Here is an 18,682-nt window from a genome sequence, read left to right on the forward strand (position 1 = left end):
CCAAAGTCTGAGACTGGTGCATTATAGTACTTCAGGTGTGTTTTAACAAAGGGCACCTTGAGCTATGTCCTTGCAGGATGAAGGAGGAAAGGTGGAAGCTTAGAAGCACACTGAATTTTGGACAGAGATCAGAGCATGGACTTTTATCAGGAACGTGATGGGAACGCTGTCACCTCTCGCTAAGCATAGGTAAATGCCTTGGAGAGCTGAGCAGACTGAAGAATCTTAAGGGCAGAAAGAACCTTTGACATTATTCTGGTGTTAGCATCTTTAACAGCACATTTAAAAACACTACTGCTAAGTGGAGCAGGCCCAAAACATGGTTATAAAATTGGCCTATTGGCATCTTAAACTAAGTGTAGGTTTTTGCTGCTTTGTTGCCTCTTGCTGCAAAAACCCCCCACGCAGTCACCCATGAATGCATCTAGAACTGAAACTCACTTTTTCCTCTAAATTATGGTGTATTTCACTGTCACTCAAAGCAAAGATCACTTAAAAAATAGTGGCTGTGAAAGAAAAATCTGACGTCGTAATGAAGTTGGTAACACCAGGTATAAAATACTGCTCTCTTGGCCCTGCACAGATATATCTTGATGTAGGAATAAAATTTTCTGTAATGTGTTTCAGTCCTGAGAAGAGATATTTAGGAGTTATGAACTTCCATGGTTGTGTAAAATTTACATTAATAATACCTCCAACTGGTAATTTTGGCCCTAGTGTCCCTATAATTTAAAAGCTTTTGAAAGTGATCTTTGAGCAATATGCAGTGCAGCAGTATCACAAGGCAAGCCAGATGGCTGCAGGCACCCAGGAAGGTGGGAGACCATGGAAGACAAAGTTATGGCAAAACAAGCAAGATGGTCTCGTGTCCATCCCTGTTAGATGGGACCTATATTACTTCAAATTATGTGTTAGAGTTCTCTTCATTAATGTAGTGCTTAATGAAGCCTCTAGATTCTCTACTGTGAACACAAAATAATTCACCACCCAGGTGTCACAGGGACATGAAAGGTGTGCAAGTCACCTCCGTAAGCATCAGTATCGCCCTCGAGTGTTGCAGATACTCCCCACACATGGCCAATTATATTCCTCCTTTGTGGATTACTCATAATTTCCTTCCCAAAAGCTGCAGAGCAATACATGGCACCATCAGGCTTCCCTGGATCCCTTCTGCTCTGGGTCACACAGGGAAGTACTACACTTGTTTTGCTGAAGAAGAAAACAGGAGGCCAGTGAGGTTTAAATGGCCAGAGGTGGTGTTGAAATCTTGGGTGGAGCCAGATAAACCCCACTGTTTTGCCTGTTGGGTAGCATTGCTCTCCTCTGATTGACCCATAGATCTTAGATTTTGGACGTGGAGAATTCATGTTTTGATGGTCATAGTGTGTACGCACACTGAGACCACAGGACTGTCAGATGGTTTAAATTAGCCATTAGCATTCTGGGCCTCTGTTAAATGCCAGGAAGACTGATACTGTCCTGGGACTGCAGCACTGAGGAGTTACAGGTTTCCAGATTATTGCATTGGGTCAAAGATTAGGTCACTAGCATCTGTGAATGCAGTGTGAAGCAGCAGAGTGGGTTGTGTGTGCAACTGCAGCCTGGCTGGAGCCTGTAATCAGCCTGGTGACTGCTTGCACTTGGAGCTGTTTTCAGGTTTTCTGTCTAATTCTGTTCTCCTGGAACAGTACCCAATACAGCACCTTCCCTAGCTCGGCCTGTACCCGACAGCTCAGCTGGGATGGGGTATTTTTTTATACTTTTCTACAGTAAAACACTTACACGTTTGACATTTCTATCATGCTTTACTGAACTTGTGATTATAAAGGTCATTTACAATAAAGTAATTAAATAAACAATAAGTTAAAACACAATACATTTATACATAGTATTTCAAAGGGCTCAAAAGACTATCGGGTTCCAATACATAAAGACTTTAAAACAACATTAAGAGTCAAAGTGTATCCACGCCTATACTTATCATTGTAACAAGTGTTAAGACTTCCAACAATGTACATTTTTGGTTACAGTCCCTGTATATGCACAAGACCAGTGAAATGCTCAAGCAATTGCACAATTGAGAAGAGCACTACACAAGACAGGCACAAACGATGTGCTGGAAGCTGCCTGGGGAATATGGGTTTTACCTCTAAATTGAATTGACACTTGGGACAACAAATGGAAAGCGCTAGCATGCTTTCTGGAGCACAGGTGTGATACCCTAAGGGAAGGTTAGTGCTGCCCAGAGAAATACCCCACCTTTCTCCAGCCATTTGTTCCCTCATGCATCTTGCACTATCCTTGAGCGAGTGCAAAGTGCTATACATTTGCTCAGTGAACCATCCAGGGAGAGTGACTGAGCTTAATCCTAGCTCAGCAGTGGAACGTGAAAGAGCTCTAGGCTCGAATTCCTGATTTCCCTGGTCATGTTCACTGTGCAGATGCACTGGGACCAGAAAGTCACCAGCCCAGGGGAGGGATATGGTGCCTGCAAGCAGGAGGGCTATTTCTGTAAGCAGCAGTACTGTTAAAAACACCAGTTAAAAACATCTTGTGGAAGTACAAGGTTCAGCTTTTTTTTTTTTTTTAAACAAGGAACATGTTTTTGAACTGATTTATAGTGCAAATCAAATAGTCAAAAGCAAATGATGGACTCTGCCAGAATATACATTAACCTTTTATGATCTACCTCATCCCTCTTTCTCTCTGCCTCAGCCAGTTGGTGCCCAGGGGCAGAGTAGACTTTAGGTTTTGATATTGAAGGGTGTCCGGCGTAAGGAGTGCAGGGCCACCAGGCAGCAACCACGAAGCAATGCTCCAATATTGTAAATAGGATCTGTTCCTCCTCTCTGAGTACTCAAAGCCCACACAATAGTTGGTACAACAGGGGCTGCTACAGCCAGAAGATCCCTGAGGAGACTGCTGCTCCAGTATCTCCTCTTTATTCCTGTATTGACATACTCAAAGGTTTCATCATCATGAGTTTCTGTAAAATCAAGTTCTTTCATGAAACGGTTTTCATTAACGCTGTGCTCCACCCTCCTGCATGGAGACTCCATAGGAGACAAAAGGATGGCAGAATTAGGATCACTTGGAGTTAAGTCCACTATGATACCAGAATCACTGAAGCTTCCAAGAGAAAATTCACTCAATTCCTTCAAAGAAGAAGGTGGGCTTAGAGGACAGGTGTCTTGAGCCCTGAAGATGTTTTGAATGAGTTGCTCCACATCTAAGCTATATGGCACCACGTCAGTCTGGATGGCCTGTTCTGCTGTCATGTTGTTGCTTTTCTCTTCCTCCTGGCAATAAGTTAGTTTTCCATCCAGAATGATTTCAAGCATCTCTTTATTTACAGCAGCACTGAAGGGAGCTGGATCACTCAACTCAGAGGTTGTGGTGGTCAAACTCTCTCCAGGTGAGTCAGTCCCGTTAGCTCTGTCCTCACTAAGAAGCAGCTCACTGTCAGCCACCTCCTCCAGACCTTGGTCCTCTGGGATGGGGCTGTCTGGCATGGTGGCACACAATGCTAACAGCTTCCCCTTTGAATCGCTCGTGTATTCCAGGCACTGCTCATCCCTCACAGAGTGGCTCTGAGCCATCTCCATGCTCTGCAGCAAGGATTCCAGTTTCTTGTTTTGAATGTTTATGTCTATGAAATATTTCTGAATTTTTTTGTCTTTCTCAGCCAAGCTGTTTTTCATACTTTCAATAACCTGCTTGAGTTGTTTAATTTCGCTTCTTGCTTCCTTTAAGGCCAGCTCTGCCTCCACACGATTGCACTCTTCTTCAATCCAGTCTTCCCTCATCCGTCCCAGCTGAGCTTTAAGCTCTTCTATTTCTGTTTCCCTGTAGCAAAATAAAAATGTTGTAACACTTCTGCTGACTGCTCAGTTAAAGTCAACGTGAGGCCCCACCGTGATGGCTCTGCTGCTGAGATGCTCCAAGAAGGAAGCAAATTTCTCCAGGTGCCATTTGCGGCCACCTCTGAGAGAGCCAAGACATGCCAGCTGATTGCTAATGGGAGTCACCGACCTCCCCACAAAACCAGCAGCCTTGTGGGCTGTGCCATGATCCTGGACAATTTGAGGCACAAGTGGTGACCTTTAGGTCAGGCCTAACCAGTGCAGTGCTTAAAATCTCCCCTACTGCCTTGCCCTGGAGGAAATGGGAAACAGCTGCCTGGATGCATCCCCAGTGCCTGCCAGCAGCTTGTCACGTACAGCCAGAGCCAATGGTGGCCTCAGACAGCCAGGGAGCTCAGGTCTGCAGGCACATGGCTCAGCGAACTCTTCGCAGCAGGGAGCCAGAGGCTGCTGCAGGCACATGTGGAGCAAGTGGGGAGAGGGGACTCCTATGTCAGTTCCAGCCCTAGCAGAAGCAGAGGCAGAGCATGAAACTCTGCCTTGGGCTCCATTCAAACAGCCCTTTGTGCCCCCTTGGGTTGTCTGTGCTGGACAGCCAGCTCTCAACATGCAGTTTTAGTAAAAGAGATGACATCTGTTGCTGTGTAATGCACATTGTCACTTCTTTGCTCAGCATCCATACAAAGGGCTATTGTGAAAAAATCAGTATATAAGCAACAAAAACACAAATAGGCACAGTGGTTTGGGTATGAACTTTTCTTTCACGGGGCAGAAGGGGGACATTTGCAGTCCTACTTCACTGAGAGACGTAGAACAGGACACTAAGGTAACACATGCTGGCAGGTAGAAATTGTTCTATGTATAAAAGGTCTCAATCTAAATCAGACTCATAAAAAGTTGTCCTTTTAAAGTATTCTATTGTGAAAGTTCCAAAAAGGAAAAAGAGACATATAAATAAACTCCTTGTTTTGCATCCTCTTAGTATACTCTGAAACCTGAAATACTGAAAACAACCTAGTCGGACTGATCATATTTCAAATTTCTTAATGGAAACTTTACTAATCAAGAAATGAGTAAAAACATTCAGGATTTCCAGCCCTAAACATTCCCAAATAAATTTTTCTGACTGATTTCTGAAGTGAAGTTTACCTTTCTTTAAGTTTGCTCTCAGATTCCTTCAGCTTGGTTTTCAAATGCCGTACTGCCACTTCTTTCTGCTGCAGAGGAGTCAAGTACTGCTCTGGATTTTGTGGCTTAATGCTGTGATTGTCACCACAAGAATTGTATCTCCCTGATCGCCTGAAAAATACCAAAACAAACCATCACGTAACATCACTGTTACAGTTATTAAGTCCTGGCAGAATGAAAAACATTCCACTGACTGATAAATGCAAAGCTTGACTCATCTGGGGTTCCGTGGTGTCCACATAAGTTACACCCCCTAGCAAATCAAAGTACTTGAGGAAACAGTTGATTTGTAGCTATAGTGCAAAATTTACTATTTACTGTACTTAGCTTCAGTGTCATTACATCAAATGAGGCTTTTAACTTTAAAATAATTAGCCATCCCCTCACCCCAAATGGCTGGTGTACCCAAGAGCAGGCAGGGCAAGGGCACCCATCTACAGACACAGCCAGGTGAGGCAGCACAAGGACTGAGTACAGCTCCACACAGCAGTTATAAAGCTGAGCACACTGAAATCTACACTCATCCTGTCTAGCTTTGGGCGTGTTTCTTTCATGCTTGGCTGTTAAGCTGTCTGGGACAGAGGGCAACAGCAGCAGCATGGTGGCTATTTCTTCTCTGCAACGTGTCACATGCTCTGGCAGGTATCCGTGCTCTTTCCTGTACAGGAAACTGCACTCCTTAGGGAGGTGCCTAAGGCTAGGCGGGGTGAATTTTCACCCAAGTGTATCATGCTTCCTACACTACCCCACCCTACTCTCTTCAAAGTGAAAAGAACCCCACAACAAATGAACCAGCAAATCCTCATGAGAACTGATGGCATGAGAATGCATGAAGTAGCCTGTCTTGGAGTGAAAACCACCTGCCAATGGCTTTGACTTAAGGTAAACTTGAATTTTACAGTGCTGAAACAATAAAGCTTTTACATGGTATGGAGCACCTTGTTGACTGTCAAGCCACCTATACAACGCATCACAGCTATGGTGAGGAGCAACATGACCTGCTGATCCCACACTACTGTGCAGAGAGGGTATCAATGTACCCAACACTGGCAGGCTGAAACACAGACTTGCCTCATCACTGGACTGCTGTCACTTCCTTTGTATGAGCCTGAGTTGCTGCTGCTGGCTGAAGAAGCCCTGTAACTCTGATGGATGTTAGCAGGACTCAGATGGTTTTTGCACAGTGTTGAAAAAGTTTCCTTTCCATGGGAAGCAGGTGGACTGGCTCCAGACTTGTAGGATAAGGATCCATTATTCCGACCATAAGGGCCACGACTGGAGAAGAACCAAAATGGTGAAAGCATTATTCTCATCACACAACCCATTATGTGTCTTATTTTACACATGAAGTTCTCTAAACAATAAAAAAAACAGAGATAACTGTGAGTGGCTGGAAAGAAATAAAGTTCTGACATGATCAGCCACGGCATGTTCTTTCACTGACAGGGGGCTCTCAGTCTGAATTACATGATCTAAGGACATCTCAGCCATTTTGTATTTCTCCATGGACAGCACAGTTCCCAGTGACTCCATCAGATCATCCACGTTCCCTGAATCTTTGACTCCGTTAAGTAATGAGAGGCCTGCGGTCTGGACTAACGCCAAAAGAACCACACTCCAGCTTTCCCTGGCCAGGCCTGCAGAGCGGTGCCTGTGCATGGAGGGCTGCTGTAAGACTGCTTTCATGCTCCTCGGCAAGCAGACTGAGGGATCACAGTGTGCAGTGAAAACAGATGTTGTTTGGGCCACTGTTCTTTTCTGCCTTTGGCATACTGGGAGCTTCATCTGTCATGGTCAGCTATTCATTCACTTAGATATAGTTTGAATCCCATGGGGAGCAGGCTGAAATAGTAATAAAAGAGACAAAGGAAAGCACAGTCTTTTCTTTTTTTCTTCCAGTTTTTCTCATACATATCTACCTTTCTTTTCCCATTCTTTATTAAAGAAACTGTCAACCGTGTGTGCTTGAAAGCAATTGGTATCCTCCCTGCCTGACAGCTGCCCAAGGGCTGGAGTGCTCTGAGGACAGCTTCTCCGGGTGTGTCCCTCTCCTGCTCACTTGGTTTGTCATCCTGCACTACTACTCTGCTACCTTCATTCTCCCATGGAAGTTGTTCTTCTAAATGGTAATGAAAGGACATGTTTAAAAAAACAAACAAACAAAAAATACCCCCCACCCCCCCAAAAAAAATCAGAAAAAGGCAAACTCAGCCAGCAAAAAAGAAGGCTTGAATATAAAAATTCAAATACCACAGAACTATGAAGCAACATCTCTTCTTTAAATTGTTTCACTTGGTTTTTTCCCTTCTCTGCAAATGGAACAGTTTATAAGGAACAGATGGTTGAGTGGCTGCTGTGAACCTTCATCACACTGCTGCGGTTTGGGTGATTTTATAATTATTTTACAATGAAGTACAGGACTGTGGTTTGTGACAACACTGAAGTGTTTCACAGTGAGTAAAGTCAAGCAGTTAAAAGAGCAGTTAAAAAATACTGCAAAGGAGATATCTCTTTCCACTTTGTACAGTGTATCATCAATTCTGGTGTGCAGCAGAACTTCCACAGACTGTGCTTAACATAGCAGTGCATTTGAAGAAGCCTTATTACAGAGGACTTCTGTCCAACGAAGTATGTCAGTATGCTCTAGTTTAAAGTTATATTAAAAGGCACAGTAGTACATGAAATGATATAGAATCTTACTGAAAGTAAGGTGATTTTAGGGCTTCATATTATACTTAATACCATTTTTTCTCGCAGCCAGTAATTTGCTGGATGTAATCTAGAGGGAACTTAAGTAGTGTTTATTTTCCTAACAGTCTCATGATACAGATAGGAAAGCACTCTGAAAGCCTCACTGAAAGCCTCACTGATGATCACTGTGTGCTGGGGCACATCGCGACCTTCCAGACGCCTGTGTGACTCAAGCACACGGGTATCCTGCTGCCGGTCCCAGCCTGCCTGCCAGCTCTTCCACAAAGGGCAGGAAAACAGTCCTGTCAATTTGAACTCCTTCCTCCTGCTCCACAAAATGTAACCAGCAGGGATTGCGTGGGCAGAACGCAGCGTGCGCTGCTCCATCCCAATGCCCCTGTATTCGCAAGCTGTCTGAATTTGCATTTACATATGACAGGGAGAAATCTTACAGAAATCTTCCATTAAAAGTTCATTTAGACAGATGACTGTGATATGATTTTTTTTTAAAACTGCATTTAGCTGTAGTTACATGGAAGGTTGGGCAAGGGTATTTCAGAAAAAAAAAATCCAACATCAAAGGCAGTATCGTCTACTTCTTCCACCAAAAATAAGATCATGATCTGGAAAGGTGTAAGCCAAGCTGACAATTTATGAGAGAAATAAAACAGTGTTAAGACCAAAAGGTTTAACTGGTTAGAAATACTGCTGTTAACTAACATACACCCAGCTCTCTCCACTCCAGCCAATGCTTTTTCTGCCTTACCTGTTTTTATCTCCCATACTTGCCATAAATAAACAAAAAGCCCCATGAGTTGGCTGATCTGGCATACTGGCAATTTTTGTGCGTTGAATACAGCATTTCTTTTCTTTCTTACATTGCAGTTCTCACCAGTGTGCTACCCAAAGTCTTGTGTTAACCTGATTGTTTTAAAATGGAAGACCTTACACAGTAGCCTATCTTTGCATTAGCAATATTCAGGAAAAATTGCTTTGCTTACTTGCGAGAAAAAGAAGATCTCTTGCTTCCAGCAGCCGACATATGGACTTCAGGTGCTGAAATACTGCCCGTGCTGCTTGAAGAGCTAAAATCGGCTTCACTGCCTGGAAAGGAAAAGGAAAGAGTAAAAACATTATGGAAATTTTAACTCAAAGATTGTTTTCAAAATAACAGTGAATCACAAGCATCCTTCCTTTGTCTGTTCTGGGTGAATTTCAGAAGTTGCTTGGATTTTCAAACATCCCTGAGGACAAGAGCTGGATTTGTTCCAGATTTTCAACATTTCTTCAGAACTGGCACTTCAACAAGAGCAGAAAAAAACCATTTGGACACAAAACCCTCACACTACAGAAGCCATTTTAGGTCTCAGACAGGAACACTTGTTGTGACAACCTGTTGGCTCTCTCACAGCCATCAATACATGAATGAGGCTGCTTAAACAGCTCCTTCAGGAGCACGGTGATTGCGAACACACCATTGTAACTGGATATTTCTCATGCTTTAAACCATACAGAAACACTGCTCACTGCTTCTGTTTTGTTTTCTGAGATGACATAAATGTGCATGCATTGAGGTATAAACTTGTTCAGGCTAATGGTATATCTATATATGCATGTACACACATATGCAGGTTTTCATGTGGTGCAGAAGCATAGTGAGGCAGTTCTAATAACCTTAAAATAATCCAATAATCACATGTAAGTCTCAAGTGCTTCTCAGGTACCAAGTCACCTGTCTGATTACTGATTTGGTATGGATCACAGCTTTTATTTCACAAGCTCTGGCATATACAAGGAAAACTGCTCTCATTTTGCTAAGGTCAATAGTAGATAGATGTACTAATAAAGTCTTATTGCCTGGAAAAAAACCACACCAAAGCTATAATTTTTTCCCCATCTGTCACTCCAACAGCAAATGTCCTAAGCCTTACCCAGGTCTCATGCTGTAGAGCCACAGTAATGAATGGTGACCTTGGCTGAAGGGGTGGAAATAACTCTCCAACATCCTTTAAGCAGCTGACCAGGGGGAGCATGTCTCACCTGGGAATTTCTGGATGCTCTCCCATAGATAGACATCCCCAGCCAGCAGCTGCAAACTTGCTATTTTTGCTATTTTTTCCACACAGAGGAGATGCAGCTGCAGCTACCATCATCCCCACTGTGGCAGATAGACCTTCTAGTCCTCAATCTCTCTTATATTCTTCACAGAGCTGATGCTGAAGGGCGCATCTTGCACCCCGAATACCTGAAGACTGGGAAAAGGCTTTGTCAGAGCCTGGCTTCAGAGCCTTAAAGAGGCTGATCCAGCAACCATTCTTACCATCTGGCAACACGTAGCAACTGGCCCTAGGATAAGGTGTGATTTGATTTAACCCAATGTTTTCCCTACCTCATGATGTCTGAGACCAGTCCCCATTTCTCTGTGCCTCTGCATCAGCCCATCCCAGGATATTCCTCAGCCCAGTATCACAGTGCTCAGATACAAAGCTTAGCTCCTCAAAAGGGCATCCCAGGGACCCAGCTCTAGCACTCTAACCAGCTCCATACCCAGTACAACACCCCTGATAGCCAGACCCAAGCCACCACAGCCATAACCAGATCAGAGCTGCATGCAAATTTGCAAGGGGAGGGAAGGAAAGCAGCAAAGCCACTTGGTTTTGCAGAGTATTTATATCATGTTTACAGATGTAAATGTGAGTGACCCTCTCCCTGGGGAAGCAAAATGATAATGGGACATGATGTTCAAAGATGCAACAGAGTTTTCCTGATAAAAAAACATCCCCATCTACAAGACTAATGTACACTCCAAATCATCTCTTGGAATCACACTACACCCAAAACTACTTTTCTAAACAAGACCCAAACAGGTAAACATGTCACACAGATGTCATACCTCTGGTGTTCGGGTCCCCAAAACATTCCTTTGCTTGCAAGACACCAGCAGCTTTCCCAAGGCAAGTCCTGGCTGTGGCGCAGAGAGCAGGAGCCCTAGCCAATCATCTCTGGGTAAGTAGATCACATCATAATCAGATCTCACTATCGAAAGCATTGCAGAGCAGCAAGGCTTAACAATTGCCTCTTCCTGACCTGCCTGGCTTGGAGCACCAAGAGCTGCAGAGCTGAGCACTGCTGGTAAGAGCCAGCGGAGCCTCAAAAGACAACCACACCATCAGCAGAACTTTCTGAAAGACTGAACTGCATCTGAGATGTGGAACTGTGTCCTCAAAGCATGAACTAACCTTCCTGGCCCCAGTTCTAATAACAGCTACACGCAAGCTTAACACTTAGCACAGGAGACTACTTATGTTTAAAATTAGGCATGTAGCTATTTATAGGATCTTTGAGAACATTTTATAAGTTAAAGGGGTCACTGCTAGTAATGGTTCTAAGTGTATAAGTGATGTTCAAGCCAGTATTGTGTGTAGCAGAGCTTGACAGCAATGTTATTAGGAAACTTTAAAAAACATCTTCTCCAATTTGGTAGAGATCTCTGAGCAAAATAACATGGCATCTATCCATAAACTATCCATTGCAACACATTCTCCTGGGTAGGCGTGACTTCTGTCTTACAAATATCTAAACAAAACATGAAACTCCTTGTCTAGCAGCAGTGCAGGCAGGAGCTGAACACGGCTTCTCATTCTCCTAACGCCATTCTCCAGTCTGACAGCTCCCTAAGGACACCTGTTGGCTATTTTTATCACTGTGACTATGTAATGACAAAAGCTCACACGTTAGACCCAGAACAGCCCATTAATTTAGTGTTTACTATGAAAGAGACTGACATTTCTCAACCCCGCATTCCTTTGTCCTAACTGGCCGTAACACTTGTTTAGCTCCAATAGAGACCTTCCTTTTAAAAGGACTGTCTTACTAACCCCTTCCTGAAAAAGATGCTATACGTTGAGTCACCAGCGTCAGCAGTATGTCATTTGGAGTTCACTCATCCATATTCTTCCACGCCGCAGCCGTCAGTGTCCCAGCCCACGGAGCCAGCCCGGTGTCCAGGCTCGGGAGCCCCGTCCTCCGGCCTCGCCCCGCCTGGCAGCGGGCTGCGAGCAGCAGCACGCCCACTCCACGGGAGCAGAGCTCTGCACTGCTTTGTGCAATGGGAGGAACAGCACAAGGATGGCCAGCGAAGTACCGTCACATTTTCCAGGGTTGCTCCTGAGAAGCAAGAGCGAAATCCTGCAGAGCCCAGTGCTGTCCCTGCACTTCAGCGCCCGATGGGCTGTGGCACCGAGCTGAGAGCGCTCTGCAGGCAGCATCACGCTCTGTGCTGCCTTTCGCCTCCTTGCTGCCCTGGCAGCGTCGCGACAGTCACTGAGCTCGGCTGGCACGGAGGGAGGACAAGGGAGCCCGTGCCAGCTGCCGCGCTGCCTGCGCCGAGCCGTGCGGCCCGGGCAGAGGCACTCAGGGCGACTGCCCACGGCCCGGGCAGAGGCACTCAGGGCGACTGCCCACGGGCCGGCACACGCGTGTGGCATCTGCCACCACAGCTCGGGCCGCTCACGCCGTCCTGTCCCAGCACGGGAATCAACCGGGAAACTCTTACGAATGTCTCGAGGACAGGTTTCCCATCCTGCATAAGACGCAATCACAGGTTTCGGGGCGGGATCGAGGAGCGGGAGACGGAGCTGCCTGTGCGGGGCCGGTACGCCTCCAGCCGGCACCGCTGCGTGCTCGTCCCACCGGCGCAGGGAGTGGGGACAAGCCCCACCTTTAACTCCACCCTCCGCAATGCCTCAGCCGCAGGGCAAGGACCACAGCAGGGCAGTGACTGTGTCACACATGCTGCACTCACACCTCTTACAGGTAGAACAGATCAGGTACATTGGGCCTACCAGGACAGTATGCAAGCACAGAATACCATGTCACGGATGTATTTATATGTACACCGAGACAGTATTTACCTTTCTTACACAAGGTCACACAATAACCCCACGTGCACTCCTGCAGCATGGCGTCCCAGGCTGCCATTTCCAGCCATTAGAGATGGGTGGATACTTTGTTGCATGGTCTTCTGGTCTCAGTCTTAAAATTTTGCTGGCATTTTAGCATTTAATTTTTTCCTTCTGTAAGAAAAAAGCTCAGACTTTCCTGTTTGCCTTTTATTGCCCATTTGCTACTAAAGTAGTAAGATTAAAATAAGGCAAAAAAGAAAAAGTTCAAGCAATATCTGTGACAGGTACATTAATAGCTCAGCAGCAGCAGAACTGGATTCCCAAAACTCAGGATTTATTTGGCTTATTAAAATTTAGTCTTTTTGTGTACATCTTTCCTATTTCGAACTTCACCACTGCTTCACAGCTGCCAAAGTACATAAACCACAGAGCTTAGCTATCTTCTGGCTTCATAAACATGACCTCTTTATATGTATATCAGTCTTGAAGTAGGTTTTGCATATAGCCAGTGAAACAGAGCTGTAAATAAAACAGTGCTGACAGAAACAGCTTGTCCTCAAAATGTAAAACACTTAAATTGCTGAGCTTTCTTGCCTTCAAAAGCACTGTTATACAGCAAGGAAAACAAAATATGCATACATATTAACCACTTTGGTGCAGTTACTAGAGGAGTAAGTGGCATGCTGTCTCCCTAGATAGCTTGATTTAGAGACCCCAGGGGTAGAGCTTGGGCCTGACTGTGTGAAAAAATATCCAGCAAAGTCATTAGAACCAGCTGGAAAAGTAGAGAGAATACAGTTGTAATGCCCACTAATGAAAGGATCTGTATTTTTAAGAGATTTGGTTCAATTTATCTTGAGAGCTTTGACTCAGCTACCTCTCTAGCTCCAATATTTAACAGCATAAGCAGTTTATTTCCAGGATGCAGTAATGCTGCTTTTATTTTTCTATTTAATAGGGAGTTGTTCCTGGAAGATAGATTTTGTACACCACAAACTACCTAGGAAAGAAAACTACACTGCTCGCATACACTGAAAAATGTGAAAAAAAAGTAACTTGCAAAGAAGCGATGAAATCTTGCTTTAGCATTTCAGGCTTTTCTTCAGATAACACCCTTAAAAAATGACCCATTTTGAAGGCAAAGTCTCCTAGTGGGAAATGTACTGAATTCACAGCATCAAGACCATAGATGACAGTGGGTTTTGGTTCCAGTCCCTGGCCTCTGACTTATTACTTATTTGACTTAGGATTATTGTATGAGAGACTCTTATTTTGAACTTAATTATTATATTTCACACTGAACAGTAACTGGGTAAAAGCAGAAGCAACCCTGAGAGTAAGGAACAGGTCACAGCTCTCCTCCATGTGGACTGCTGTCATCTTTGGGTGACAGAAGCTGCTCCCACATGCTCTGTGTCTCACTCTCTCCACTACAATGAGGTCTAACATCAGGGGAAGAAGCCGAGGATGCCCAGTAGGTTGCATTGGTTCAGAAACTCTTAGGAGAAGTGTAGATTTGAGCTCCTTTGGTCTAAAGAGGGCACCGGACTCAGACCTTTTCCTCAAGCTCTAACTACTCAGCCGTGACACAGCATAGAGTGCTAGCACTAGCACTGGCCGTATTTCAGAGGAATGAAACCTGATGGATGCCTGCACTCACAGAGGTATCTGGCTCTGGTATGGAGGTTCACAGTGAATCCAGGGCATGCATGTGGGCACACTCAGGACTACCGGCAGGTGACTAAGCCTGGGAGATGGCCACTTCTCTCTGGCATCTCCTGTGGGTGTGCCTGGCTCTCTGCTGTGAATCCTGGATTTTGGTACCTAACCAGCCCTCTGGTTTTATATGAGGTGTAGTCATTGAGCTCAGGTTTGTGAGCTGTGCTCCATGAATAATGGCAAGAAGCTGGGTACAGTAATGTCGGGCATAGTCAATGCTAAGTGTACCAACAGGCATCCCTTCCCTGTCCCACTGCACCAGCCAATGAATGGTCTTGGGTGGACATCCACCCAACTGCTCGACAGTTCTCCCTCACCAGGCAGGTCTGTGGCCACATTTCAGCTGGCTGCGTGGCCCAGTGACAGCTGGGAACTTGGGCAGCTGGCAGAGACGCAGTCAGAGGGGATGTGGAGCAAAACTTTGGGTGTAGGTCTCCATGAATTGTTCAAACGTGTTGGGCAAGAAGATTCTAGCTCAAAACCAGACATATTTTGGGAAGGACTGCAACACACATCCTGCTTCCCTGTGTTTGGATCTAAATGTGATTTTACAAATGATTATTTATCTTGATTTTTGCTCATTTTTCTTGCTTGTTCTTTTTACTTTGAAAGAAGGATTGTTATCAAATAATTAATCTCATTAAGCAGTTTTCTGATCTAAGTACTACCATTTTAGTAGTAATCTGAACTGCACTAATGCAAATTATAAGCATTGCAGATCTCAACATGAATACATAATGTGACATGTATTCTGTGAAACCACAATCAATCAAGCTCTTCTCTCAAAACACAGTCACTACAAACTAATTACTGACATTGGCTGAGAGCCATCATGCATATTCTGCATATCACTATGATCTGGGCTTGTGTTTTTCTTAATTGTTTCTAATTCACTGATTTGTAGAGAAGCCAAAAGCGGATGTTGGAACAGACCTTGAGCATTACAAGTTGGAGGGTTTTTTCTGCTTTATGTATTTTTAAGGAGATTTTTCATACAGAAATCAGCCTGACCTAATTACTTTTTTGTTTCCATATGCAACTTGAGTCATTCTAACAACACCTTAAAAATGACTCCCATAAATTCACTCTTCTCAGCCTGAAGTGACCTTTGTCAGGGGGAACATATGCTCATGGAGCAGAAGGGAACAGTCTGGGGAACTTATCTTCATGTTCAAACAAAAAAGGCTCTTTGTTATCAGAGATGGAAGGAAGTTGCTTTCCTACACCAACTTCAATACAAACATTGAGACTGGAGGTTCAAAAAATACGAATTGTGTAACACTTGCATTTGACAGTTTTATAAATTATATGTGTAAATTCACCTATGGACTAGTATTTTTTATAAGCAACCATGCAGTATCACTTCAGGGGATTTTTTTATGTACTGGGCAGTACTATTTGGTCTGTTTGAAGGGAAATGGACAGGCTGGTCAAAAGTATTTTTAGGAACTGGAAAATGTCATCTTTGGCAGGGATAACTTAGCAGTACACAGAGAGGCAGCAAACTTCATCACAGACTGGGAAAAAATCCCAGCCCTCCCGTCACGTTAGTGGCTGAAGTTTAACAAGGGGCTTTCAGAGGCCCCTTCAACACATCTCCTAAATCTGGTTCCCGTGTGCAAGGAGGAGAGGAGCTGTCTGGGGCACAGCAAGCAGCTGCACAGGCCCACGTGCACAGTGTATCTGCAAGTGCATGAAATTGCATGCAAAACCTGATTCAAGTGAAAGCTTTTGCATAGTCACCCTTAATATAAGACATATGGTTTTCATTACGATGTGCATAAAACATTTTAAATCAGTTTGACATGTTTTCAACAGGCAAGGGAAAAACATTGGAAGGAGAAACATATCTGGGAGGTAACTGACAAAACAACCCTGCAATCCCAGGATGAAAGGCAAAATTTGTTGTAAGTTAATCAAATATTTACTGTAACACACACACTGAAATGATTACAAGAAACTAATAAAGTTCAAGTGCCATCTATTGAAAAGAACAGTAAAATGTTACCCAGTATACCAATTGGTTGCATAAACTGTATTTTTTACAGAAACAAATCCAAGGTAGGTCTGAGCACAATGCATTTCAAGTTACGCCTGCCATCATTTGCTGCTTTTTTCACCCTTACTGTTAAGAAGCACAAATGACAGACAAGAAGCCTGTGCTTTTTCAGCTTATTAATCCTTGCGCGTTTGTGGTCAAGCTGTATTCCACCAGCTCTAGCAAACAGACATAGCCTGCCCAGATTTCAAAAGCCAACAGCTTTCTATTATTTACAGAATCTAAGAAGGGTGGAACACAGACCTGTAATGAAGTGCCTCAGCATGGAAGCAAAACAATGTAATACTAATAAAATATGAAACAAACCTGGCAGAATTTTCATTTCTCTTAAATAGATTTTACATAAAGGTGTACATAAAATACAGTATTATAAAGCAGGTTTGCTATTTTTTTATGCCACTTTAAAGGCAGTACATTTCAGGCTCCTTGGGAAAGCTATGTCCACCTTGCAGTAGCTGGAGGCTGAATGTACAAAAGGAGGCTGGGTCTCCATCTCCTGGGAGGAGTTAAGGGAATTTTGGAACTGGTGCTCTCTCTAGCTGCCATCTCAACTGGGAAACACCTCCCACAAGTCTCACTCAGCAAAGCTGCTCAGCTCTGCCAAACTCTTGTTTCTGGGCATGCCTAGAAGCAGGTCAGCTTAAAAACGGATGAACAGTTTGATGCCTCTTTAGAAGACCAGGGTGGGTGTTTCATGCTACACCACATAAATCAAGTTCCACAAAAAACAGGCCCTAAGACAGCTCTTTTATGCTCTCTGCTTTACTGGGGAAAGAAAGGCACCACCTGGGATTCTTAGGGCCAGATTTAGCTTTGAACTGGGAGAAGGCTGCACGTCATTGCTCCATCACACCCCCAGGACCACGGCATCCAGCAATAAGAACTTGATAGATGAGGTCCCATCCTTGCAGCTTGTCATGCCCTTCTCCAGCTCCTCCATAAAACCACCCAGTTTGGAAGGCCTGTCTTCATTAACCCCTGCTACATGGGTGAAATTCAAACAGGCCTGAATTTCCCACAGCTCCCACCTCCATCAGAAGACTCCCCCCTGCACACAACAGAGCTGAGAAAATGATTCTCTGCAATCTAAAGTTTTGGCTAAGTTGGGCAACTTCTATCCAGTTGTTCTGGCTGCTGGGTTTTATTTTATGAGTATTACTTGTGGTTTCTTTACTGGAACAGGGACTGGACAGGCATTTTTCCTTTCTCCTAGGCTCTTCCCAAGCTCAGAATTATTAACTTCAAATGAGAACCAAAACAGAGTGAAGACATCTAAAGCGCAGCTTCATCAGGATTTAGATACCTAGGTACGTAAAAGCAAGTAAAATACCACTGCTTAAATAGGCCAGATGCTCAAAATGACACCACTACCTGCAAAGACCTGGTAAGTTGTTTATGCTTGACCTTCCAGTTCTGAGCTCAGTCACCACCCACTCACCAATGTCTTTATAACTCAGTGAAATCAAGTAAGTGAGATTTGCATGACTAAAATAAAGACATTCCCTTAGCTCTCCACTCCTATGCATAAATACAGATATGTAAACACAAGGAATATATAGACCTATCCACTCAATACTGCTCAAAAAGTATTTGAAATAATGACTCAGAGGGAAACAAATCTTTTAGGTAGTAATTTGGTCACCAAAATACCCAGATCAGAGAACACTAAAAGTATTTATGATTTGAAGTCAAACATGGCCAGAAGAATGAAGAATCAGATTTTTCTACTGTTTGAAATGATGCTTTAATTATGAAAACTAACAAATGTCTTTCTTCTTCTAAAAATGGGGTAAAAACATAAAAAAAAAATCCCCAAACATTCAAAATATTTTAGATTGAATCTGGCCTTTGTTCAGTCTGAAACAAAGATTTTCTTTAATGTTTTGATTTGGCAGCTATCCCCAAATCAATTGCTTGCATAGCTCTGCTTTGAACATAGTAAAATGTCAGACAAAAAAGCGATAGGGGGATGAAAAGAAAAATAGAAAAGGAAATAATCTATCAATTCATGAGTAAACACTGCTCACAAAACACTTTAAATCCCATGATTCTCATTAAAAAGGCATTAATAACCTGGAGAAATTCCAAAAAAGGTCAACAATAATGATAACAGCATTACAGGGCACTGTTTATTAAGGGAGATTAAGGGAATGCAATTTGTGTTTTCTAAGATAAAAATGCATGCTGACAACAGTTTATCATGGGAGGAGGAATACAGCTGGAAAACTGTAAAGAAAACTATGTAACAGCTACACAGG

The 18,682-nt window shown here is 43.7% G+C and overlaps 1 protein-coding gene across 3 annotated transcripts in view; it reads right to left on the bottom strand.

Annotated features, from left to right (window-relative positions):
• Nucleotides 1-1,785: 1,785 nt before the first annotated feature.
• SYBU (syntabulin) overlaps nt 1,786-18,682 on the bottom strand; it is a 40,928-nt gene continuing 24,031 nt past the window's right edge. The window contains exons 1-5 of one of the 3 annotated variants that reach the window (XM_039548186.1): nt 10,636-10,951; nt 8,744-8,846; nt 6,123-6,326; nt 5,013-5,162; nt 1,786-3,846 (exon numbers count right to left, since the gene is read on the bottom strand). In XM_039548186.1, coding sequence (XP_039404120.1) covers nt 2,745-3,846; nt 5,013-5,162; nt 6,123-6,326; nt 8,744-8,784 — 1,497 coding nt within the window. In that variant the 5' untranslated portion in view covers nt 8,785-8,846; nt 10,636-10,951 and the 3' untranslated portion in view covers nt 1,786-2,744. Of the gene's footprint in view, nt 3,847-5,012; nt 5,163-6,122; nt 6,327-8,743; nt 8,847-10,635; nt 10,952-18,682 lie in introns of those variants that run through there. The other 2 variants (XM_039548184.1, XM_039548185.1) reach the window with 2 other exon arrangements.

The sequence above is a fragment of the Corvus cornix genome, chromosome 2 (assembly GCF_000738735.6).
Source record: "Corvus cornix cornix isolate S_Up_H32 chromosome 2, ASM73873v5, whole genome shotgun sequence".
NCBI classification, from domain to species: domain Eukaryota; kingdom Metazoa; phylum Chordata; class Aves; order Passeriformes; family Corvidae; genus Corvus; species Corvus cornix.